This window comes from Acanthaster planci, linkage group LG14, assembly GCF_054643075.1.
Source record: "Acanthaster planci isolate LZ-2023a linkage group LG14, COTS_SCS, whole genome shotgun sequence".
NCBI lineage: Eukaryota > Metazoa > Echinodermata > Asteroidea > Valvatida > Acanthasteridae > Acanthaster > Acanthaster planci.
The window spans coordinates 3244298-3268405 of NC_141790.1; the positions used below are offsets into that span (position 1 = coordinate 3244298).

The following is a 24108-nucleotide window of genomic DNA, read 5'->3' on the forward strand; positions in this document are numbered from 1 at the left end:
TGTACCAAAGAATTTAATATGAAAGGAATGGTATCGCTAAGCATCAGATGTACTAGGGACCCCGTGTGAGCCGTTTGTCGACACAGTCAGTGACGTCAGCAAAAATAACGGCCATTTGAGCCAGAAAGTGTACTTTGAACACCCGTCAATGTAGCAATACAGACTTACAATCACTGTATCAAGAAATCGTTCTTTATTTCAAAAAAATTCTGATTTATAAAACTCAAACTGTTTGACATTAATAAGGCATTAATTACATAAGCAGATCATTGCATAGTTACACACTGACGAGAATCGCATTGAAAGTTTTTTGAGGCATACCGAATACAAGTTACAACTTGCTAAGACCAACATTGAAATTTTCTTAATTTTTTTAAAGGTTCCCTGCCATGAATTTTTCTTAGACTCCTTTTTGTCACACCTTCACATTCATCTTCAATGCACGAAAAAAAAAAAAAAAATTGGAGTGAAGTGTACTGTAATAATTTATACACTTTTTAAACATCAAAAAAAGCTTATCCGAATACGTGAGGGTGCTGTTGCTGAGCCGTAGATGTAAATCGGAGACGACCCTGTTCAAATTTTGGACACCATATTTGCTCTCTGAAAACGTTTCTCAGAAAAGATTGCTCGCTGGCTTTTAACCATACAAGGATTCCAAAATACTGTTTAAAATAGCAAACAAATATTGAAAATAAGGTTACTCGAAACTAAAGGTGTATTACGAGCGATTCACAATAAAGAGCCTCCAAGAGTTTGCAACGCGTTGGCCAGCTTGTAAAATCTATCGACCCTTTCCAAACACGCATTGGGTCGACAGATTTCGCGCATTGTGATTGGCCAACGCAATGTAAACTAATTGGTGAGGCACAACTGTAAATCTCCCGTATTCCAAGTAGTAAAAACAACCTAACGCATCCTTTCCAGGCATACAAATTTGCCATACAGTAAAAATTCCAAGATCAAGTTTGATGCATTGCACACATGAGATTTTGTATTACTTAGGAGCTGAAATTTAGATAATGAACAAATGGTAGACCTTTCATAAACAACTGTAGAAATATAAAAACAACTCTCCAGTCTATCCATCAGCATCGAAAGAAACCAAAAAAGTAAAGGCAATTTGTTTGTGAGATCAAATGACATCAGAATTATTTACAGATTCATTCGTGAGTGGTTTCAGGGGTGGAGCCACGAGGGGGGTGGGGTGTATACACACCCGTCAGATTTTTTATGCCCGATTGTCCAGAACGAGTTGACTCAAAGACATTACGTTGTAATCTTATTGATGAACAATAAACCCTTCCAGGATGCCATCTTTATGTTATTATTTCTACAATTGTTATTTCATTCATTTATTCTATTTTCCTTGTTTTTGGTCCGATAGGGAAACCCCTTCCCAACTCCCCGAATCCATGCCTGAGTTGTGCTCAAGCCACTTGTGCGCCACTCACATTGGTTGGCAAAATTCCAACTGAATAATTAAGACACAAAATGCTGTGTGCTTTTCAAACTCTGCTCATCTCATAGTTTAAAAAAGTCCTCACAGGATTAATTACAATTCTTTAACCCTACTAAAAAAACACATGGTTTATAAATCTATATTCATACCATTATCATGTGCATAATTTATCATATGTACCACATTTACATAAATATCCCATATGTACTTTGAATATTTGTCAAACAAATCACTTTGGCACCGATTCATATTAAATTGGCTCATCATTCTTACGTGTGATTACATGTACATACATCTTCATATATGAACACATTCTGTTAAAAATGAACGAATTAAAGGTTGGCTTTTCACTTTGAAATATGCACCTAACTGTTCTGATGGAAGAAATTCTGGTAAGAGATTGTCACCTGTGTCGTTTATATACGTGTAGATTTTAGCCAGGAACAAATGTTCAGGAGCTGCAGTGGATAAGAAATGTAGTGCTTGGCAATGCCAAGTGAACACAAAAATCAGATGGGAGCCAGTTACATACAGTACACACTATGATGATACTACAAGAACTATTGTGCTCCGTAATTTCATGTTAAAATGAAGAAATGATACCCTTTAGAGCCAAAAACCTGTGCGGATGATGTTATGGTGTAAAGACTAGCTGTTTCAGCCACCAGGTGCGCCCTCTAGTGGTGTTAGTAGTAAGTGGCAGACCTTTCCCCTACCTACATGTACCATGGTGAGAGTAAGGAATGATACTGGAGGACACAGTGGCAATTCCAGATCAGTGTCTCGTTTCCGGATGGGATGATGTTCTTGGATCCTATTGCTTCATGGACTAACATTGCATTACATTTATTTCCTCCTCATGGCAAAATACACGTACTAACAATGAATGAGACAAAGAGACCACCACAGGTGGCAAAACCTTAAAAGCAAAGCTTGTTTCCATTTGTCCAGATATGGACTCAGATATGGACTCAGTTCTACTGCCATCTGATATAGGATGTTTGGTTTTAGGATGTTCTTGGATGACTCAACTCTGAGTGCTCCCTGATGTACATGTACATGGATTATCTGAAGAGTTCTCAAATCTGCACGCCTTCTTGATCCTTCCCATTAGGTGGGGGGACTTCCGGTTTGCAAGAACAGAGGGTGCACCTGGGGGTTAACTGAAAAGCCATGTAATTCGGCCAAAATACTCCGCACATCATAACGTCCTCTGCACATATTTTTCCTTCATTTAGATACACTACATTGTCTTGCAACCAGTGTTGTAGTGGACTGAGACCATTACAAGACCAGACCAACAAGTAACAGGGTGAACAGTGACAAAGGAATGCTTGTGTTTTATTTCTTTTGACCAGCTTTGTGACTGTACATGTGGGTCTTACACTGGCCAAGGTATGGATTCATGGGGTCATGGGACAGTCTTAAGAGGTGTCAACTAGAACACGAAATTGCAACCTATCTTCATTCACTGATTACATGTATATACATGTATCTCTGGTATTCAACTTTTCATGATTGGCCTTTCCTCAGACATGGTTTTTGTAGCTCTAATCCCACACCTTTCAGGTTTGACTGGTCACTGGACCACTACAACATGGGCAAGGCCTTTGTCTACAAGATCTACAAATTTTCGCGTAGATGGGCTATCAGGTATCTTAATGCCCGTTGGCCAACATGGAAGGCCTGTCCATTAAGCATTCCATGCCAACCATTGTAATAGTTGGTGAATTTGACTTTGACACCAGCTTGCTCTAAACGTGCGGCGTATATGACTGCATCGTCTCGTAGTCCATCGTACTGACAACTGATGATGTAGGCTGGTGGCAAGCCTGAGAGATCCTTTCGCCAAAGTGGGGTCAAACGGTTGTCGAGAAACAGGTGCTTATACTTGCTCCACATCTCCTCGCTTCCGACGTCGACAAGGGGGCCTTTGTATGACTCATGCTGCCGAAGTGCCTCCGGCACCAGCCTGTGGTCAAAGAGTTCGGGGTTAGACCGCTTGAAGGCCCACGAGGTATGGTTGTTGCGCAGCATGGCTTCAACAAGGGCATCATCCTGTCTCCCGAGGAGGAGGAACGAGCGGAAGGTGCCTGCGAGATCTCGGGTGACGACGCCGCCATTTGGGCCGAAGTCGGCGCGGTGCTGCTGGTAGGAAGGGGTATGCGTGTCTAGCAACTGCAGGAAGGGGTAGAGGAGGGCCTGCAGCTTGAGGCGGGGGAGGGAGGCGTCGTCTGTTGCCTCCTGGGCCACTGCCGCTGATAGGTGGCCCCCTGCGCTGTCACCAGCCACACCAACACGGCTGGGATCCACCCCAAACTCTGCGGCATTCCTGAGGAAGTATCTCAGGGCCCTCACGCCATCTTCATGTGCCGCAGGAAATGCCTCCTCACTGGCCAAACGATAGCTGCCCAAAACAAAGTTTGATTTTGTGACAAAAAAGTTTCCTTACTCTTAAAATTCATTAATAAAAAGAACCATCGTCATCTAATCAGGCAGAAAGACTCGCAATTGCTGCCAGTTCATTGTTTACTAAGGATGATATGATTAGACAAATCATAGCATCAACTTACTCGACTGATGCTACCACAATACCCAATTCCTCAGCTATCGTTCTAGTGAGACTGTTGTACATTTCTGGAGAGAAATCACAACCAACAAGTTGAACCAACCAACTTCTAAACAAGCTGCTGTTGGACACCATTCGCATTTTGCAGGTCTATGGCATCATGGACCCAGTTTAAATACTTGGAACATGCGTGGGCGTAAATCCTGTGTGGGGAAGGAGGGATCTCCCTTCCCTCAGTTTTGGACAGGGTTGATTTAGCTTGAGACTTGACTTAAGACTGTGATTGACCTGCAGGGACTTGTGATGGACACACCTAAACAAGCGGTAGCCCGGGAAACCCTATGCATTGCAAGACACGGTCACATCGCACCAGGCATAAAATGAACTGAACTTGGCTTCACTGGGCAACTTTGCAAGTACATCTTTCACAAAAAAGTCCTTTGACAAAAACTCACACAGAACATGTACATGTAATGTATATGACTGAGAGTGTACGGTACATTACAAAGCCTAGGTAAAACAACTCTTGACAACATACCTGGACTGCCAAGCAAGTAACCACCACCATGATAAAACACCAGCCCTGCGACTGTTGCCCCACCCTTTCTGTCTACTGGCTCGTACAGCCGAACCCTGACCCTGTCAAAGGTCACAACTCTCGACCTGATGTTGGAGCCCTCCACGGTCGACGGCGGTTGTGGGAGGGAAGTGATCAGCTTTTGCATATTTTCCACATCAGTCTTGCCATTAAAGAACCCCATTACAGACCCCTGGGTATTTAGGACATTGAAAAGAGTTTTCTAAGCATTAGTTGGACAATCTGACAGTTCTACAGATTGAAAAATTAGGGCTCTATCAGAACTGTTGATAAGAGTCCAAAGCTTAAGGAAGTGAAGATGAGATACAAAATGAAATAGAACAATGCACAAAACAATCTGCCCAGCATCCCTTCAGTAACTACAGACGTCAGTTGACTTGTCACTGTTTTCACAGAGATATGCACACATATTTAAAAAAAAAAACAGGTTTTTTAATTAATTACGAAGATTTCCTCCATTTTATAGCTCAATAAACTGCTACTTTCCACAACTTTATGTACTGAGGAAATTTTTGAATGATTCAGTGAAAAGTAAATGTTTACAGGAACCCAGCTGTTAGAATGAGCACTGGTGAACTAGCCGAAATTAATTAGCAAAAATGCGTGTCGCTTTGGGAAAATGAAAAAACATATTTTCTTACATTCTGGTTCTTCTGTGAAACAAAACAGAGATGTATGTCTCTTTGTGAGAACCAAATCTCTGTTGCCCTACTTTTACAACTTTCTGGGCAGTACATTTTGTACGTGTTCAAGGGGCACGCATGTTTTTGTCTCTTTGTCATATTCGCGAAAGTGCGAAATGCATTTATTGAGATGTCTGCTCATGGTATTGCTAATGTCATTTTGACATTAATATTGTTAATATTGTTTGCTTTTGTGGGCTTGTCAAAACTATCTAAAGTTTAATTTTTGTAAACAAACTAGTGAAAAGAAATCAAAATTTCAAAATGGTCATATTTGGTATTCCCATCTCTCCTTGCAAATTGATGAACTGAATTGTGTCAAAAGAAAAATCTGGTGCCTATATGTATTTGGGCTTTCCACACAGACATGCCATCAAGTTACATGCACTGATGAATGGTGAACATTTATTAAAAAGCTGGGCTTTAAACTGAAATCACGTGGTCTCACTCTGTGGTACAACATGCTAAAGAAAAGTCATCTTTTAAAGTGAGCCGTGACCTCCAAGTTGGTAGGGGAAATACTGAGGACCTGTTCTTTGCCCCTTGGATATTCTGAACAATTTGTTTTTGTGGCTGAAGAATAGTTAAAGTTGGCAGGATATTTTAGCATGTTTTTCTACACTCAAGGCTCCAAACTATCTGGAGTTTGCCCTGCTTGCTAAGATTAAATTTACATCATCCAACCTCTACAACATCTTCATTCATCATCTTCTATCCACCTAGGTTTCTTGAGACTCGAGAGCAACAGTGAGTGCATCGTGTCAGCCACACCGAGAAATCTTTGGTTACAATAAATATCGGCAGTCAATCATAGTAACACGACTTGAAGTTTAAGGAATACCCCCAACTTGCCATAATTAGAGCAACCCTCTGAAAAGCCACAAAGGCTCGGAATTTGAATTTCTCATCAATAGCCTCAGGGACAGGGGTGTACAGCTTGTAGACCGCAAATCCGAGCAGGAGGGTCAAAACGATCCATGTGGAATTCATCCTGGCTGCAGGTCTGCGGGGAACACTTCCGATACCACCTAAAGGGGAAAGAAGTACATGTAAGATAAATGTCTGAGTGCATGAAAAATGAAAAATTCTTATCTCTATGCCACATTCACTTTAGTTTGCAGACTGTGACAATCATTTGGAAAATGCAGGTGGGACTCTTTGCATGCATTACAATTAATTATTTTCAAATCTACATGACATTGGTCAGTTTTACTTTATCGTTAATTCCCTTGTCAATGTGGGAAAGAATTCAATATACAGATGGCACTTATTTTTCCTGTCTGTGCCTTAGCAGTGAAACTATTGAAGTATTCACTTAAAAAACACCAGTCTCATAGGCAATGACCAGGTTTGTGTACAGGGTATCATCAAGCAGCGTCCATATACATGTATTCAAATTTTTTCCTCAAAAGTGATCTTCCACTGGTGTTACTCAGAAAGTTGACCACCATGTGATGACAAGGTGGTCAACTTTTCTTGTAAGTCCCTGATAGATCACAGCCAGGATTTCAGTTGGGAATAATCGGCTGGCAGCTGAATGATCTGTTTTTGCTTGATCCTTCTGTTATCAGTGAGTCATCCTGGTTTCTCCCTATTCCTTGTGAAGCGTCAGTACATTTACACGTATTTCGATGACTGGTAGCACACTGCAATTGTACGATTGTGCACACTGATTGGTCAATCATGCCATATTACCCCCAAACCTGTGGGGTCCGTTGTCCGTCGCGCGATCGAGAGTGCGGAGGACAACAAACCCCACAGTTCTCAGGTTCTGGGGGTAGCCCAATATCACTCTTGGCACACAGGCCACATTTGATGTAGCCTGATGAGTAACCCTAGCCATTCTCACTCAAGTAGGGTAGCATGGGTGGAGTTATTCTAGCTACATGTATTTAGGCAGTAGGCCTAGTGTGAATTACGAGCATGATGACCATCAGAAAACGTTAACCATGCCAGAAGACCGTGAAAAGAAATTTTAACAGATTGCCACAGGCACAGTAAAAAACTCAATTAAAAGAACACAGAAAAACAAGCTCGGTCAGACAGGACACTGTGCTATGGTCAGGAACAACGAAATATCGAAAAAGTAACTAAATGATGTACAATCTACCGTTAAATCAAGCTCCAACCAATGAACCAGTCCAGCCTAGTTGCATGCTCTCTTTCATACGTGTGATTGCATAAACATGATAAAGCTCTGCTCTCGACAGATCAGCTGCTCACCATCAGCTGATAACCACGGCGCCCAGCCCTCTGTTGATAGAGAAGATCGAAACTTGTAACCCGAAAGGTGTAACTTAATTAAATAATTGCACCATCGATTGGCACCAGACTATACGTAGGAAGGAGTAGGTCGTGTCGACTGCTACGCGTACGGTTGGGATCGGAACGCGCAGGTCTATCCGAGTATCCGAATGCATGCGGTGGGCATGACCTGTTTTTCTATGTAGTGATGGTACATGTAGGCCTAGTCAGGATAAACATCACCCTCATGCCACCAAAGTCGGATCCTTGTCAAAAACAGGCGTGCAATATACAGAAATGCTTACAAGGTAAGTGCTTTTAAGCGCCAAGCCAGACCTACATGTAAGCCTTTTTTGCTGATACCATTGGCATTACCATGCTCATTGCTGATACCGCATGAGTAATTTTGTACTGGAAAGGAAAAAGGACCAAAACATTGCCCCCGTTTTTTCCCCACAATGCCTACCATTCTGCAAAAATCACTCATGCGGTATCAGCAATAAGACTTATGCCAGGTACGCTCACACACAGTCATACTCACGACACTTGGCATGCTTGGTGCCACGAGTGCGAGCCCTCAAACTTTGTCTGAAACTAATGTCACAAGCAAAGGGTGTTCATTACCATTAGCACCTTGTTCCCATAATAAGGAAACCAAAGTCCACTTTTTCAAACTAACTAACATCCAGACCTTGTTCTTTAATCCAAGTAGCTCTAGTTTAGGTAAATTTTGACAATATTTATGCAAGAAAACCAGATTTTTTACCTGAGTTCGGCGAAAGATGACCGCATCATGCCATATTGTTTCACGTCTTGTTAGCCGACCCAGCCATTGTGGATACACTGAATTTCATAATAAAAACTTTTTGGTTCCAGGTCAAGGAACCAGACTACATGCGCTGATTCGTCTTCGCTCACAGCACTTCTTCGCATCATTTATGCTGCTGTTTTACCCCATAATATCCCTCAAAAACCAAAGCCCTTCCCTCTTTTCTTTCTGATATGGAACAAGGAAAATTGGCCAATGTCCATCAAAGGAGCCTTCTCTTTTCCCACCATTTCAAGTTTGTGACAATACTTTGTTTGTATTTTGTGTATTTTGCATACAGTGAATGTGGAATTTGCTATTTTTGGTATCACGCTTGCAGCACACAAGTACGTGGAGAGTGAGTGCGTGGATGTTATCCAGGAGATGGAGAGGTGTTGTGAAAGGCTTGCGAAGCCTGAGGATTCAGTGTGCTGCTCCGGATTCAAGAAGACAACATCACTAACCAAACCCCAAAAGTAGCGGACAGGATTAAGGAACGATAGCGGAAGGAAACTCCGTGGATGAAGTTTACCATGGCATAAGTTGGCCAGCTGTTGGCAAATTCCCACCAGTGTGGACCACACCTCCACGGCCTTGTTTCCAGCCACTTTTCCTGAGATGTAGTATGCAGCTGACTTTTGCAGGAAACTGATGTCATGGAACATAAGCTTCATTACTCCAGCTTGATTGTGCAACAGATCTTACCACTAGTTTCTCAAAAAAACTGGTTTTCTTTCCTAATCATTTCAGTAAAGACACAAATATTTTCCTACTCATAAGCTGCATTCACAAGTACATGTACATTAGGCTAAGGACATACAGATCCACTTCACCATAGACGGTTTGCATGACTGCCATCTTACAGGCCAGTGCATTTGTTCCGCAGAGTATATACAAAGGAAGTTTTCCTGTAGAACAAAAGAACTGCCCTGCAAGATGGCGACCATGGAAAGCCTCTATGGAGAAATTTTTTTTGGCCTGTACTTTTACTAAAACTAACGTTTACCGGCTGTATTACCTTCAACAAACTTTGCCTTTTGCATGAAGCTACAATGTTCACATATTAGTGCAATGGACTAGTGTATACATGACATAAGTCTCAACCTTAAATATTCAGCAAGATTCAGTGTGATTTATATACCTGTTAGAATGTTAGGGTAAATCACCAGTTATATGTACATGTATCTTTTCAATTTAAAAAAAGTCTTATTTCACCAATGCCGAAATTTTAGAAGTATTCTGTAAAGACCATTAAGTTTGGATCATTAAAAACAAGACAAAACAAAACACTCTGGCCAGACACAATTGTTCCTGCGGTCTTATCAACTGATTTATTTCAATGAATACACTTATTAATCCTCATTAAGATTCAGTCAAACCTTTTATTAATTTATCAAACAGAAAGGACACACTATTGTCAATCTATCAAAATAGTTCGGTGAGTTTTTATGAATAAAGTTTCACAGTGCATTGCAGTAAAATTAAAAAAAAATGTGATTCAACTTTCATTGAGGCTTATGGTCTATTCTGCACTCATTAAGATGACAAATTATTTATTCTTTCTACAATGGCAAAATAAACTGCTGACTGTACAACATGTACAAGCTTCAAATGGTTCTTGTTAATGACAAGGATATGAGTGTGATTAAAAACTATCCATAAATTTCAAAGTCTAGTTTGCATTCATAATTACATGTACATGTATACAGGTACCTAAAATCAGTTTTAAATGCATACATGTACGTGAGTACAAGCATTACAAACTAGTGACATGCATTCTGATGAAGTTTTCGAGAATGACACGACTTGGGTGACTACTTTCATCCCCCCCCAAAAAAAATGTACAAATGGATTTGCTCTCCAGTTCCTTAAAAAAATGAAAGTACATGTACACAATGCAGAAAATAACACTACAAAACAACTAAGTAATAATCAAAGTCAGAACACAAAGAAGTGGTACATGGTATTACTGCTTCAAATGAACGAATGGCAAAACTAAATGCCACCGGGTTTCACTGGACGCTGGCAAGATACTAGAAAAGCCATAGTGAGAAGACGGTCCAATCACAGTCGACTCTCATTGGAACAAAGTTGGCGGGACCGGGCAGATTACTTAATCATAAAACCATGGCTTTGTTCTTAGAGTAGAAAAAACAAAGAAAAACATAAGAGTGCAAACATTTGGGGTTGTCGAAATTTGTTCCCTGTAACGGTATTTTGTTATGACAGTGTTCTTTGTAATGAGAGTCGGCTATATTTAACGTCAAAGTTGCATTTATAGTCTCACATAAAATGAGCTACATGCATGGTTACGTTCGAGGTGGGTCTAGACTTACAGAGGCAGACATAAGCTAATGCCTACAAAGGGTGTGTTCCTCCAGTAAATGGTTTTTTTATGGGGGGGGGGAACTCTGTGTTTTTGTCCAATAGCTGAAACAACTTCAGAAAAATTTACGTACCCCTGGCCAGAGTAGTGCAGCAAAGTTCTCTCATCCAAATCTTTGTCAGAGAAAAACAATCCGGTTACAGAACATGTAATTTATGGATATTCCCGATTCTCCCTTTATGTCATTTTCCACATGGATTTTAAAAAAAGGTTGAAATAATTTTCAATAAAGTTCAAAGCAAATGCTGTGGGTGAGGGTTTCTACAAGTTATCTTTTGCGGGTCATACATACACATGTAAGCATGTGGTCCTTCCCAGGTCGCAATCTAAAACTCATTTCAAAGCGGCTATCCGACCAGTCCAAATTGATTATTCATACTGTGTCATTAATTAACAGTGTATAATTATTCATAATTCTGGCAGGAACAAACAATGAAATGGGTAGGTGTATGTACATGTATAGACAATTCCGGTGACCATAGTAGCACCATCAACAGTGGCCCCCTTTATGGTAACAAGCATGGTGACAGCTTTTGCGCGGCGCCACTCTTCTGCAACAGTCGCTCCATACAAAATCCAATGCAGTGCTTACCGCCATTCAAGGTGGCCATCCTGAATGTCCAGTAAAACGTCAATGGATTTGTCCATTTTCATGATATTTGTCTATTCATTGCTTGAACTAAATAGAAGTTTGTAAACTTAAAGAATGACATGACAATATTGTCCACAAATTGTTTACACGCTGGGTTGTTTGACAGTCAAGGTGTATTCAAGGTTAGAATAAAAATTCTTTGCGACAAAAAATAAACAGAACAGAAAGCCCATACAAAGGATATGCATAACTTATTTAACTTGGCGGTTAAGGAGAAATACTCATTGCACACAAGATTGAGGGTTTGGATATTCTTCTGCTTGGAACTGAAGTGGCTCGATTTTGGTTCAACTTTAGGATATAAATGTAAAAAGCATTTATGAAGAAAGTCTCCATTGTTGCTGTGTGGTCTGGTGCAAAACCCAGTCAAATTGCTGAAAAGGATCTGTTGGATGAACAAAGTGTAGGCCATATCTGTTCCAAAAACAGAAATGGCCGTTAAAGTCCATGGGGCTGCTACAGAAAAAAAACAATTTGCTTAAAGCAGCAGAACCTTTGCTAAGTGAAAAACAGTTTCCACTGGTGGCAGATATCTGCACACCAATATTTCTGCTAAGCACCCATGACATTATCAAAACCAGGACAAATGACTACATACTGCACAAAGTGAGTTTGGAAACACAAGGATTCTGCCGGTCATTTCCAAGTCGACACACAGCGGGCCCCAAATTGCAAACTTTCTGTCGGTTGACACAAAACAGCTATTTCAAAACTATCACAAGTGGAATCGAAGTTGCTACATGGCCATGCCAAGTAAGAATCCGGCTCCAAATCCACCTGATATAACCAGGTTCTTTCGGGCAAGTGTCTTTATCTGTGGAGGACACGCAAAGAAAAATTGGAGCAAATTTGGAGATGAAAGACTTCAACAATAAAACATTTACGCCCTTTAGTATAAATATCCCTGCCCCTGAACATGAAGTAATTTGTTATATGGGCCCCATTAAAGACGGCCTTTACTTTAACCACTTCCTGCCGGGGAAGTTATCAATGTTGATGATGCTGGGCCGGGATATTTATGACTTTTTTCTGTTTTCAAAATTCTTTACAAATTCCTATCTTCACTTACTGGACACTTACAAACACGTGAAGGACTGTCTGGTGGCCCCTCTAGCCTGACAGACAAAATCTATTGACGCCTGAGCATTTCAGCCAGGCCTGCAGCCTTGTAAAGAGCCTAGATTGTGCAGTGTAATATAACTTTCTTTTGTTCACGAACCTGGCACAGTGCACTGCTGACCTCTTTTCAATAGGGGCCAGATTAGGATTGTAGGCCGACTCGCCCCCTGGCCAACTCACCCCTTACAAACTCGCCCCCTGGCCGACTCACCCCTTACCAACTTGCCCCCTAGCCAACTCGCCCCCTGGCCAACTCGCCCCCTGACCGACTCGCCCCTGGCCAACTTGCCCCCCTAAGTTTGCCAAGCATGTATGGCCGGCCCATTCACCATTTAATAAAATACAATTAGTCAGAGATGGAATCAGTGATTGCTACCCTTAAAAATAGGTTCTGGGGTTTGCAGCGAGCACTCAAAGTTGAGAATTATGAAAGTTAACCTGGATTCCTCAGGAATCGTGCGACTGCAGTGAGTCCCTGAAGGGACGAAAATGCATTCTCGCTAGTATCAGGCAAAATATCTTTACCCAACCCACTGCTTGGGTAATCATGGCACCGTTCTACACAAGTCAGTTTCTCCCCATCATTTCTACCCATTTTAGTCTCTATGTGGAAATTAATCGGACAAAAAACCCCCCGAATAAACAGTTACTTTTGCCCCCAAAAGTACCCAAGTTTATTCCCACATCAATCTAGAAGAGAGCGCGTCTCTGAATTGGACCGACCTCAGTCGCACGGCCAAATATTAATGGGAAGGAGGGTTCGAAGTTGTTGATCCTGAGGGTATGCTAGATGTACAAATAACCTAATCAGACAGTGGACGTGGGAAGCGCTAAGACGTTTGAATAAATAAGTGATAAGTGGTGATGTCCAAATATCCATCTCTGTCCGTGAGTCGTTCTTGTCGCGTCGTTAGTAGAACCATTCGGTTTTATTTTTTACACATTGGGCCGGCCACACTTGCTTGATGTTCCCAGGGGACGAGTCGGTCAGGGGGCGAGTCAGCCAGGGGCGAGTGACAATAATGACAATAGTGAGAACTAATCAACCAAAGTGACTTGCACAAAGCCAATCTTGCTCCCAATCATTTACTGACTGCCACCTACCCGGGACCATCTGAAGAAAGGGCATCTTCCGTTTAGAATGCTCCAATGGATCAAGCAGTGGTCCAAGCATACCACTCAGGTGGAACAATCGGTGTCTAACAATTGGCAGAGGGAATGACACTTCAGTCTCACCTGGTTTGCGAATGTTTGGATGTAGGACGCATTTTGCTGCACCCTTGACTGAACCACCTCCTTGGTTTTGTTGACGTCTTTCTCAAACTTCTTCCAGTTGATCTTGATGTGTCCTGTGTGGTAGCCAATCTAGACATAAAGAGATGATACAAACGTGAATGGAATGGCAAGGGTTAAAAAGCATAGGTACTACACACTGTTCAATATCCACCACGGTGCAGGAATCCAATATGCATCTGTTGAAACACTGAATGGGCTGATAGCCTAATTAACGGCAACAGTGGCTGCACTGTGCTGTTGTAAAAGCTTCTCCACGAACAAAGGACTACAAAACCTCCGAATGCACACCTGCCAACCAGTCGTACTCCTTCCTGATGTCTGGCATCAAAACATAATAAATTAGAATTTTAAATGAACTGAGGGCTCCTTTACATGTAAATACCTTTTAATCTATTATGTGGCATTGCCTAACCTCAGGAAGGAGTACGACAGGTTGGCAGGTCTGCGAATGGAATTGAAGGAGCTAGGAAGGTTGATGTAATTTGTGTATCGGGGACGGGGGTTCCTAAAAGATATGTTGCCAATCTTTTCTTTAGGAATTGCAATCTGCTTAAAATACATTACAGCCGATCTGCCCAGCAAAATAGCAATTTGTATTGCTTGTATTTACAATCTTAATTGGCAACCACCTTCCTAGTACTGCTCGTTCAGCAGTGGTAATGAGGCCTGCCAAAGAATAAGGCATCTTTGTTTTTTATGGGCAACAGGGCTGATTATTGTCAACAAATGCACTGGCAATATCCGATCTCACCAGGACGACAAGGAGTCCTCCCCCTACTGCTGTGGCCGCTGCCTTGCCGACTTTCTGGAACAGGTAGCCAGCAACCCTGATTGATAGGAGAATATGTTTCATGACTTTATCTCACGGGCAAAAGAGCCCTACTGGCAATAAATGTTTCTATGGTTTCTACAGGAGATCTTTTGTGGAGCTGGGACATGCTTGGGACAGGAGGCGATATTTGGGCAAAACGTTGCAAATATCTAGCAAAGCGAACAATGCAAGGGTTTGGCTGCTGATTTACTAACACCTGATGACCTCTCACAGCCATCGAGTATCATTCAGCTAAGAAAAAGGAAAAACACGAGAAAGACTTGGACAGCAGGGTATAAAGAGGTACTCCACATAGTGTGACATCAAACCATTTCACATGTAGGCTGGAACATCATTTTCTCAACATTTCTATGAAATTTCATAATTCCAACCCCTTTGATACACTGAAATCATAGGACTGGAGATTGTTGTAGATAATCCTTCATGCAGTAACTCATAATATCCCCACTTCTACCTAAATGTACCCAGTACAAAAATTCCCTGAAGTGCATTAGTAAACAAATACGATTTTGTAGAAGTCCAAGTCCCTTCGCAATAACTTGTATGCATTTCCTGTACAGGCAAATCATCTGTGTGTGTAAGCACTTGCATTCTTTTGATCTGAGAAACTCGGCCAACACTGCCTCGGTATTTTTGTTTTGACTTCTACATCCTCATCTTATGTTTAAGTTGATTAGGTGGCTCAGGAAAAGGACCCGACTGCAAGTCTTCTGGGCAGCATACCAGCCTGTGGATCCTCCGATGGCTACCTGCACCGGCACAGACTTCTTGGACAACTCGCCGTCCAGTGCCTTCTCCAGCCAGTTCTTCCCCGTCTCGGCAACCTCTAGTATCTCAAAGAGGCTGTCATCGATGCTAGCGTTGTTATCTGCCACAAATCAAAGGTGATGAATGTGCGATGCTCGGTATACTGATAAGATTTTTAGGTATATTTTGACAAATTTTGACTTTCTGTCAAGGTCGCACGTGGATGTGGACAAAGATCACTGCCTGCCCGCATCCATTTACGGCCTCAACAGAAAGTGTTCAGCATGCTCACGTGCACTGGCACCTAACGGCTGTTGCCTGTCATTTCTGCAATTTGGGCATAAATAACAAGGAGCCCTGTGATTGGTCAGTGTGACCTCTAGTGCGCCGCAGCCAACTGATATTTCAACCTGTGCGGATAAGAATTACACACACATGCACATGTATGGAAACGGCTGAAGCCAATTTCCATGTCTTGTGTATCGATCACAGCCGTAGTCAACCATTTGGTCGCGGCTCGTCTTCGCAAGTACATATGTGAATTGCATGACTCTCGGACACTGATCATAAAATATTTGCACCTTTTTCTGGAAAACAGCATGGTTTGGGCCGTTTTTTTTCTTGGTACTCAGAACGAAGGTATGCAAGCTACCATACATAGAAATCTTAGGGGAAATGGAGCAGCATTTCTATGGGTACACAACTAGAATAAAATCCCTGTTCATGCCCTGTTAAACATCATGCAGAGCCTACGGCGAAATAGGCTCATTTCTGCGGGGTTTGTCGGACCCCACAGTTCTGGGGGTACCGGGTAGACCCCTTGGCCTAATCTGAGTGATAGGCCAATTCAAGATAGACACAAAATTTACATTAGCACTGATTAGAGAAATGCTCAAATCTACACTGTAGTCTACAGTGCAACTAGGCCTAATGCACAACTTGTTTTGAAATCTAAGATAGGCCTAGTTGTCACTGCCTCAGTATAGAACATATGGGGATTCCCAGAAAGCACAGCGAAATGGCTGGATAACAAACTCGATGTAACGTTTTGTTAACTCAGGCTCTATGGTACCACTGTACTGGCACTTCTACGGTGTAACATTCTTGGGAATTTCTTAATGTAGGTATGACATAGATAAATTACTATCGTTTAAACTACAAGGCAAACTATCCATTACGTTAGTTTCATTAAAATGCTTCCTAAAAACGGGCACATATTCCCAGGAAATGGAAATTAATGAACGAACAAAGTAACCTACCTCCCGCAGCACTCGCCATCCTTAATGCATGTAGTGACCTTTGACAGCAATCGCTGATTCAATTCCGATTCTCTTACACTGTTGACTACAGGTGTTCAAACATCGATACAGCGATTCCCAGACGGAGCCTGGATGGGCACGCAATTCGCGCAATGATGAAGGATGAAAAAGTGATGTCAGGAAAAAAACAACAACAAACACTTGTAACAATGTCGATTGGCAGGCTGCTGCAGGAGCCATACCGGTATTTTGTGTTGGAGCGAGGAGGGAGTGGCTTTTTCCCTGTCTCAAAAAACCTGCATGCTCAATGTCACTTCTTGCATCGGCTGCTTGTGTTCGTCATCTTGTGAGGCTGAAATTTCCTTCCTTGATGTTTGACCATAAATAAAAATAAATAAATACAAATCAAATTTATGCACGATGAATCTACTTCTAAGTCATGAGGCGCGGTTACTTTTAGTTTATTAAAAATGTGAAAAATATTGATTTTTGTATTCTTTTTTCCCTTTTAAATTTTTATGTTCACTATCCTTGAAAATAGCTGGCATCGACTCTTAGATCTAACTTGCTTTTCCAGTTTAATAGTAATCGATACTAAGTGGTACAGCTGTGCTAGTGCTCCGGCTGCATGCTGCATGCAGTGCCGACCGCGCCATGCGCTGCATGCACGATTCGTGTACTGATGCTGTACGGCAGTTATACGGTGCTTGAGGCTGTGATTTTTAGTGATAAATCTGCAGTTCGAGATCATTCTCTCTGTGATATTGAGAGACAACTTTTAAACAAAAAGTTAAGTATTTGCAGGGGAAGATTTTACATTTATACCCCCTCCAAGGTGACAGTCAGGAACACCAGAATCTTTGAATTTTGAAAATAACCAGATAACTACTGTACTACTTATACTAGGCATAGGGGGCCTGAGTACTAGTACTACTACTAGTTCTAGGCCTATATCCAGTTGTGTATAACAAATGCCTGGCGCAATCTCAATCTGTCATTTTAAAAATATTATTTCAGATTTATTTCAATAAAACTGGTGAAAAGTTTGGCTGCAAGTGGGCCTACCCGTACACTTTGAGTCTCATTGGGGTCTACAGTCAAAACTGTGCCAAGAATTTCAGACAAAAAACGGAACTTTCTTGTCCCAAGGTTGTGCCAAGCATTTACTCTGAACACAACTGGATAGGCCCCTAGTACTACTGGCCTAGTCATGCCAGTTCATAGTTTCAAAGATTTTGCTGTTCCATACTGATTTTAAGGGTATAAAATCTTTCCCCTAGAAGCGGCTTAATTGACTGTAGCAAGGCCTGTCGCATATAAAACTAAAAGCCAAGACTACAGGTACACTGTAGGCCTACATGTACATGGATCTGCATGATTGGTTGGGCCAGTTGGACATTCCCACCATTTGGAGAAACTATTCATAAGAAAAAAGGCCATAGGCAGACAATTCACATGATTAAGTAGGCCCATGGTGAACATGTGAAGTTGTGTTGGGATTAAAATAAGAAAAAAGTATTACACAGTACAATGTAAATAGGTGGTACATTTAAGTAAAAAAAGGGGAAAGAATTCCCACAGATGCCACTGATTTTTCCTGGCAGTCACCTTTCAGCCATCAGAAAGCTAAATTACATGTATGTCCCAAAGTCAAAGTTAGCAGTGAAAATATTGAAATATTCACTAAGAAAATACCAGCCTCATAACGAGGGTTTGTGCACATGTTGTCAAGCGGTGTCCTTATGGAATTCTTTTCAAATACTGATTCCAACTTCAGTATCTCAAGAAGAAATGAGCAAGTAGATCAAGTCAGGATTATTGACCAGTTCATCATGCATACTACAAAAGGCTTTCAGTGTCTGTAAGCTGCATCAGACAAAAGGAACATTGTTCAATGTGATTTACATACTATGAATGACCATTCTTCATCCCTCTCTGTGGCTATAAATGGATCCTTGTGATTTGCCACCACGTCATGAATCAAGATCAACAGAGAAGGGGAGGAGAGAAACGCATCGATGGAATGCAGTGATGTCGCTAGTTCACTAAAAATTTCACCAATCATGTTAAGATGTACATGTATGTTGAACTGCACAAAAAAACCACCCTCCCTCCCAAAGGTTTTTAAAAAAAGGTCGCTCACCAATTAAATTTTTATATGTGGCCTTATGTTATAACAGGTCCTCATTGCATTGTGCTAGTAAAAATGGCTATGGCAACCAATGATGCAGCCAACCTCTGGTCGCGAACAGTCAACTAGACTACTCCCAAAATACAGTATATGGTCCTAGATCCAACTTGCCCAGTGTTGGGGCAGTGACAAGTTGTCTGTAACCTTAGTAAGATCAATCATGTCAGTATGGCAGTCTTCAAATATTGGAAGGATTAGATCTTCATGGTTTTTATCAGTTCAAATCAGTTCCTGATGGCTGCATTTTGTTTCCTATAAGGCGAGTCACTTATTCAAGGGGTGTACATTGGTAAACGTGCCAAGCTGGTTTTGCTTGGCCTAATGCAGAAATACTTACCACAATGATATATGAACAGATATCATCAATGCACCAGCGGGGGGAAACGAGGGGGGAGGGGAGCAGGTCCCTCACGTTTTTGACTGGGGGACCTGCCCCCCACACTTTTTGCAGGAGATATAATTGGGTGGGCCTCCATGGATTGAGCTATTTATGGCTGATGTCTGATGATTAACAACTGATGGGACCCCCCCCCCCAGTTTGAAAATCGTTCAGCTGCTGGTGTCTCAATGCCTAACCAAGGGTCAACCATGTGAAATTATCATGTGAGTGGTGATTCATCATGCCCCTTTCCTCCTGGATGCAGTCCATTACACAAATAGTCTAGTTAAATTTCATTCCCTAGAACTAGAATTCCATGCACTTGGAATATTTGTTTGGTTAATCTTTTTTAATGTCTACTTCTCAAGATTTGAAACACTAGTTACTGTTGGGATTTCTGTTTAGATTGTGAACCCCAAATTTTGTCATAAAAAATTCTCCCGAAGAAACTTTTCTTCAACTGACCTCCAGTACAGTGTACATGTACATGTGCTTGTACCTTGCCTACTGTTGTGTGCAAAAACAAGGAATCAATAAAAAATTTAAGAGAGCAAAATATAAAAAATTGTGGCTTGCTTTTTTCCTAAAATTGCTGTCACAAGATTTTTTCCTGAAATGCCATCACCCATTTGCTACATGTAGATGCATATTGATATTGGCATAAAATAAAGACCCCTAAATGCCCTTAAATATAATAAAGCCAAAATTAAAAATACAAGTAAGTTTGTATTGGACACAAAAGTGCACTCAACTTACATGTGTACAAGGCATGCAAGGACTGCTTAAAAAAAATTACATATTACATAGGCCCTTCAAGTTTTTCAATGTGTTCATCTGCACTTTAATTTTATAAAACACTTTGCATTCCATCAGTATCTTTTATTGATAGGTACTTTGGAGTACTTTAACAGAAAGTGCCGCAAAATAATTTCTATTATTATCTTTTTATTATTATTAATAGCAAAGGGATCATCTCACTGGGTTCATCAGATATATGAAATCTACAGACTTGACAGGAAGTGGATGAGTCATACAGACAAACATGATAGGTTTTTAGGGATGTTCTCTTGAATGGTATTGAAGTATTAATTACTGCAAATAAGGTAAAGTTTCTATACATTACCTTTAATGCACAACTGCAGGCTATTTTAATGCACACTGTGAATTACACTGTACTACGTGTAAATCATACAGCTGTCCTTTATATTTTATGTTGTATGGAGGATTATTGGAAATAAACTTTAATACACATATTTTTGTTTGTCATCAGTGGCGATTTATGAGATTGGTCATTGATGATTTACTTGTTGATCAGAAGGGAATGGAGATCCAAATGTACCGACTTCTTTTTGTAGGTGTGTAACTGGTTGAATGCTATTTATATTTCTACTTGAATATGCATCGAGATTGGGTGTGTCGCTGTTTGACAATTGCAGTGACACAACACTTGATTCTGCCACATGTGTGCATCTCAGTTGATCATCGATACAGGTTTCAGTGTATGTTCACTTATGTACAGTGTGTGATTTGAGTGCTGTGCATTTCAGCACACATACGCGAACTCTGTGTAAGAGGCATACCGTGTCTCTGCATTGGATGATACCAGTCTTGGGCTGTGAGCTTTTAGTGCTGTCCATTCTTGTTGGGTGTCTGTCTGTTTGCGGATGAACTTGTAAACAAGGGCCAATGGTAAGTGTTCATCGGAGGTGCACCTGAGGCACTGTAGGTGTGTTTTTAGCGAACATAATTGAGTTTTGGCAGCTCGTACTGGATTGTGGCGTGTTTGAACATGCGCTCCGTACATCACATTGAAAATCTTGCTTTTCCTTGACTTCTTTGCAATCCCTTGTAAACAGCAGTCTGCTAGCCAGTTGGAAGAGAGCCTGAACGCCAGCCGGGCGAGGATGACCAACCTGCATGACGTGGCCAAGTGGCCCATCTTCAGCCTGATGGAGGTGGAGCTGCTCAACAGCATCCACCAAGCCTGCGTCTTTGGCAGCGGGGGCAATGAGGCCATCTTCACCACCACGGACGGCGACGTCTACGCGCTGGGCAACAACCACAACAGCTGCCTGGGGCTAGGCGACATCCAGAGCACGCTGGTGCCCCGCAAGATCGAGCCGCTCTGTGGGAAAGGGGTGACGCTTATGGCGTTTGGCAGTGGCCCGCATGTGGTGGTGGCGACCGACAGCGGGGAGTTGTACAGGTTTGTAGCAGTTCCAAAGATCAATTTTCTTTCAAGTGGATTTAATTCCTGCGTCCATAATTTGAGTACCAGCGTATATATATATTGATGTTTGTGTGTGTACAGTTTTTCGTCTGAATGTGCACAAACCTGGCATCATTCTGGTGAAATGGCCCTCATGTGTCCATCAGTGAGAGTGTACAGCTGCTTTTGCCTTTGAGGACACTTGTACATTCTTTAGCATGCAGTGTTTTAAATACTGAGCTGAGTATTTTATCCCTGCTTGATGAATGATGAAAATTGAGAATACGCCCGTAACTTAATAGGGCCCACAATTTGAAAAGTTTGGACAAATCCTGTGGGAGTCCTTTAACAGTCATGACAGTAGAGTAATGGAATGTAGATGCAGGCTTAACATAGGAGAAGCCATGGCAAATGCCCTGTCACCAAGTGTGGGTAACATTTTACCACTAGGAACTTAACAGAGGGCCATTGTTGTTTGCTGACCTGAGATGACATCTAGACTCCTTCATGACAAGATCCTGTATTTATTTAGGAGCAAGACCATGTTCGGCTTTGTACAATGTACATGTACATACACTGTATGTTAACGAAATGATTTTGAAGTTAATCCTGTACAAAACAGGTAACCAGTGAAGGCGATGTTATGTGTTGAAACTTGGGCGTAGTCTTGTTATCTGTACTGTTGGCAAACCGTACAAAAGACTGTTAATAGCCTAGACAGCTGGTCATAAATGCATGAATTAACACTGAACATGCTGAAAGAGAATTGTGAGAGAGGCATCTACTGATGGGCTGAATACCTACATCTGAATACACACATGTACTACATCTGTAATGTACATGTACATGCATGTACAGTATGTGTACATATATGTACAGTACCCCTGGTCCCCACAAGTACGGCAGTGCCAGTAGGTATTGGCATGTGTGAGTAGGTTTTCGTCGCATTTAGGGGACAGTTTCTTTTGTTAGGAAATTTCAGGACAGAGAAAAATTGTTTTCATGGTTTTTGGTCCTAATAACATTTATATTTCAACACGTACAGTGTACATGTAGTCCCAATACCCTGTACACATGTAATTACTCAAGTTGTACCCGTTTATTGCACCGTTGATCAATTTTATGGAAATGACGCATTGTAATTCTTAAATTATCAGTATTATTATTACATATACATGTATTTATGTGTATGTACGCGTACATCATCACTGATTCCTTTCATATTGCTTTACATTTCCTTGAAAACGAGGACAAACTGACATAAAAATAGTAAATTTATGTATCTCAGGAAATGAGTCTTCATACATGTACATGTAGCCCATTGGATCTAGTGGCAAGAAAAAAAATGTATTCTTATGTTCTGTGGATGTATGATATCACATCCCAACTTAACTCAAAACCGAAAACAAATTCACAAAAATAGATATACCGTTCATGTACATTTATAATATACCAGTGTGTGCATTCACAAGAAAGCACTTACATGTAAGTTTAAAAGTAATTCACTAAATTTAGTTACACAGTGTACATGTAAATGGGTAATTCCAGAAATTAGGGGGCCTTTTTTTTTGGTGTCCCTGTCACATCTGACACATGATTTTGTAAGTTCACATTTTTTAATTTTCAAGATTGATAAATTAATGCAAATTACCTGTTAAACAAATACTAATAGTTTGAAATCAATTCCGATGATATTTCCTCGTCAAATAACAAAGGTCAGATGTAACAGGGACATGAAAATGTCACACTTTTGGACCCCAAATCTCTGGAATAACCGAAGTACATTAAAACATGGACCCAAAGTTTATAGTAACCTAAAAGCAAGAAGTAAAGACAATTTAAAACCAAAAATCCCCCTAAGAAAAAAAGGTAAAATATTAAATTAAAATGAAGAAAAAAAGAAAAAGGAAAACGGACTTTCTTTGTTGATAAATCTGGATTTCATTCCAGTTGGCAAAAAGTTTACTTGTGACAATGAAAATCCCAATGTTATATTTAGAAGTAATACATGTAAGTGCCCATTTTTACTGTTCCCTTTGGGGTGAGGCACTAGAGTCATTGCATGTGATGTTGAGTTACACTGGCTCAAGCCAGGCCCATTGGCTGGAGTAATGATTAGACATTTCCTGTCATGAAAATAGCCACCGAGACCCGCCAGCAAGATAGGAAGCCGCGTGTTGCAGATCCACCCTGAGCAAGCAACCACACTACAACACAGGATAGTGCAAGAACAGGGCCAGTCACGATGCAATTCAAAGTTCTAAATTTTGTTCATCTTTCAAATACATGCATCACCAACCTGGGAGCTACATTATGCACTTGTGTAAATGTAGGCAAATAACTTTTAACAACCTCGTTGGGACTTTACAAATTACCTTGTTAATGTTATCAGTTTGGAAAAAATAAAGAAACTAAGACAGGGGTACATGTACCTCACATTTATCTTGTTATAGGCAGGATGTTGTGTTAACGGTGTTCTCATTATTAGTGTTTAAATAAGCAAGCAAAGAATCTACACAAACCATAAAGCTGAAAACTTTATGTCTCACATAAGCACATTTCACTTTGTTTAGCAAGGACTTTTTTGTTGGATAGTTTTGCTTAAAATCCTGTCACTAATAAGGATTCTCTTTGCTGGGGCTGAAGAACTAATAGCTGGAATTATAGTAAGCAG

At 41.0% G+C, this 24108-nt stretch overlaps 3 protein-coding genes and 1 long non-coding RNA gene across 9 annotated transcripts in view; 2 read left to right on the forward strand and 2 right to left on the reverse strand.

Annotated features, from left to right (window-relative positions):
- Positions 1-170: 170 nt before the first annotated feature.
- LOC110988424 (arylacetamide deacetylase-like) lies at positions 171-7660 on the reverse strand. 2 transcript variants are annotated; one of them, XM_087145460.1, is made up of 5 exons: positions 7536-7660; positions 6165-6340; positions 4570-4801; positions 4036-4099; positions 171-3869 (listed from the first exon to the last, which is right to left on the reverse strand). In XM_087145460.1, the coding sequence occupies exons 2-5, from the start codon at positions 6300-6302 to the stop codon at positions 3086-3088; spliced, it is 1218 nt and encodes a 405-aa protein (XP_087001586.1). In that variant the 5' UTR covers positions 6303-6340; positions 7536-7660; the 3' UTR covers positions 171-3085. The 2 variants fall into 2 exon arrangements, with proteins under 2 accessions (XP_087001586.1, XP_022107593.2); XM_022251901.2 differs by having other exon boundaries at positions 7423-7577.
- A 16-nt stretch (positions 7661-7676) lies between these two features.
- LOC147796755 (uncharacterized) lies at positions 7677-8810 on the forward strand. The gene is made up of 2 exons (XR_015427620.1): positions 7677-7864; positions 8705-8810. It is a non-coding gene; the product is annotated as an uncharacterized LOC147796755 (long non-coding RNA).
- An 859-nt stretch (positions 8811-9669) lies between these two features.
- LOC110988425 (FUN14 domain-containing protein 1-like) lies at positions 9670-16765 on the reverse strand. The gene is made up of 5 exons (XM_022251904.2): positions 16656-16765; positions 15373-15517; positions 14569-14644; positions 13758-13886; positions 9670-12216 (listed from the first exon to the last, which is right to left on the reverse strand). The coding sequence occupies exons 1-5, from the start codon at positions 16672-16674 to the stop codon at positions 12139-12141; spliced, it is 447 nt and encodes a 148-aa protein (XP_022107596.1). The 5' UTR covers positions 16675-16765; the 3' UTR covers positions 9670-12138.
- A 515-nt stretch (positions 16766-17280) lies between these two features.
- The window catches only part of LOC110988423 (RCC1 and BTB domain-containing protein 1-like), a 33868-nt gene continuing 27040 nt past the window's right edge, over positions 17281-24108 (forward strand). Inside the window, exons 1-3 of one of the 5 annotated variants that reach the window (XM_087145458.1) lie at positions 17281-17444; positions 20496-20580; positions 21082-21431. In XM_087145458.1, coding sequence (XP_087001584.1) covers positions 21130-21431 — 302 coding nt within the window. In that variant the 5' untranslated portion in view covers positions 17281-17444; positions 20496-20580; positions 21082-21129. The other 4 variants (XM_087145457.1, XM_087145459.1, XM_087145455.1 and 1 more) reach the window with 4 other exon arrangements.

What these genes read in the sequence shown, in the direction of transcription:
- LOC110988424 (XM_087145460.1), bottom strand. Translation starts at nt 6,302, where the DNA reads ATGAATTCCACATGGATCGTTTTGACCCTCCTGCTCGGATTTGCGGTC. An exon ending in TTACTTGCTTGGCAGTCCAG is followed by an intron (nt 4,100 to 4,569) that starts GTATGTTGTCAA and finishes ATTTCTCTCCAG; the next exon opens with AAATGTACAACAGTCTCACT. An exon ending in ATTGTGGTAGCATCAGTCGA is followed by an intron (nt 3,870 to 4,035) that starts GTAAGTTGATGC and finishes TGTTTTGGGCAG; the next exon opens with CTATCGTTTGGCCAGTGAGG.
- LOC110988425 (XM_022251904.2), bottom strand. An exon ending in GAGGACTCCTTGTCGTCCTG is followed by an intron (nt 13,887 to 14,568) that starts GTGAGATCGGAT and finishes CTTTATGTCTAG; the next exon opens with ATTGGCTACCACACAGGACA. An exon ending in TCCAAACATTCGCAAACCAG is followed by an intron (nt 12,217 to 13,757) that starts GTGAGACTGAAG and finishes TGTCCTCCACAG; the next exon opens with ATAAAGACACTTGCCCGAAA.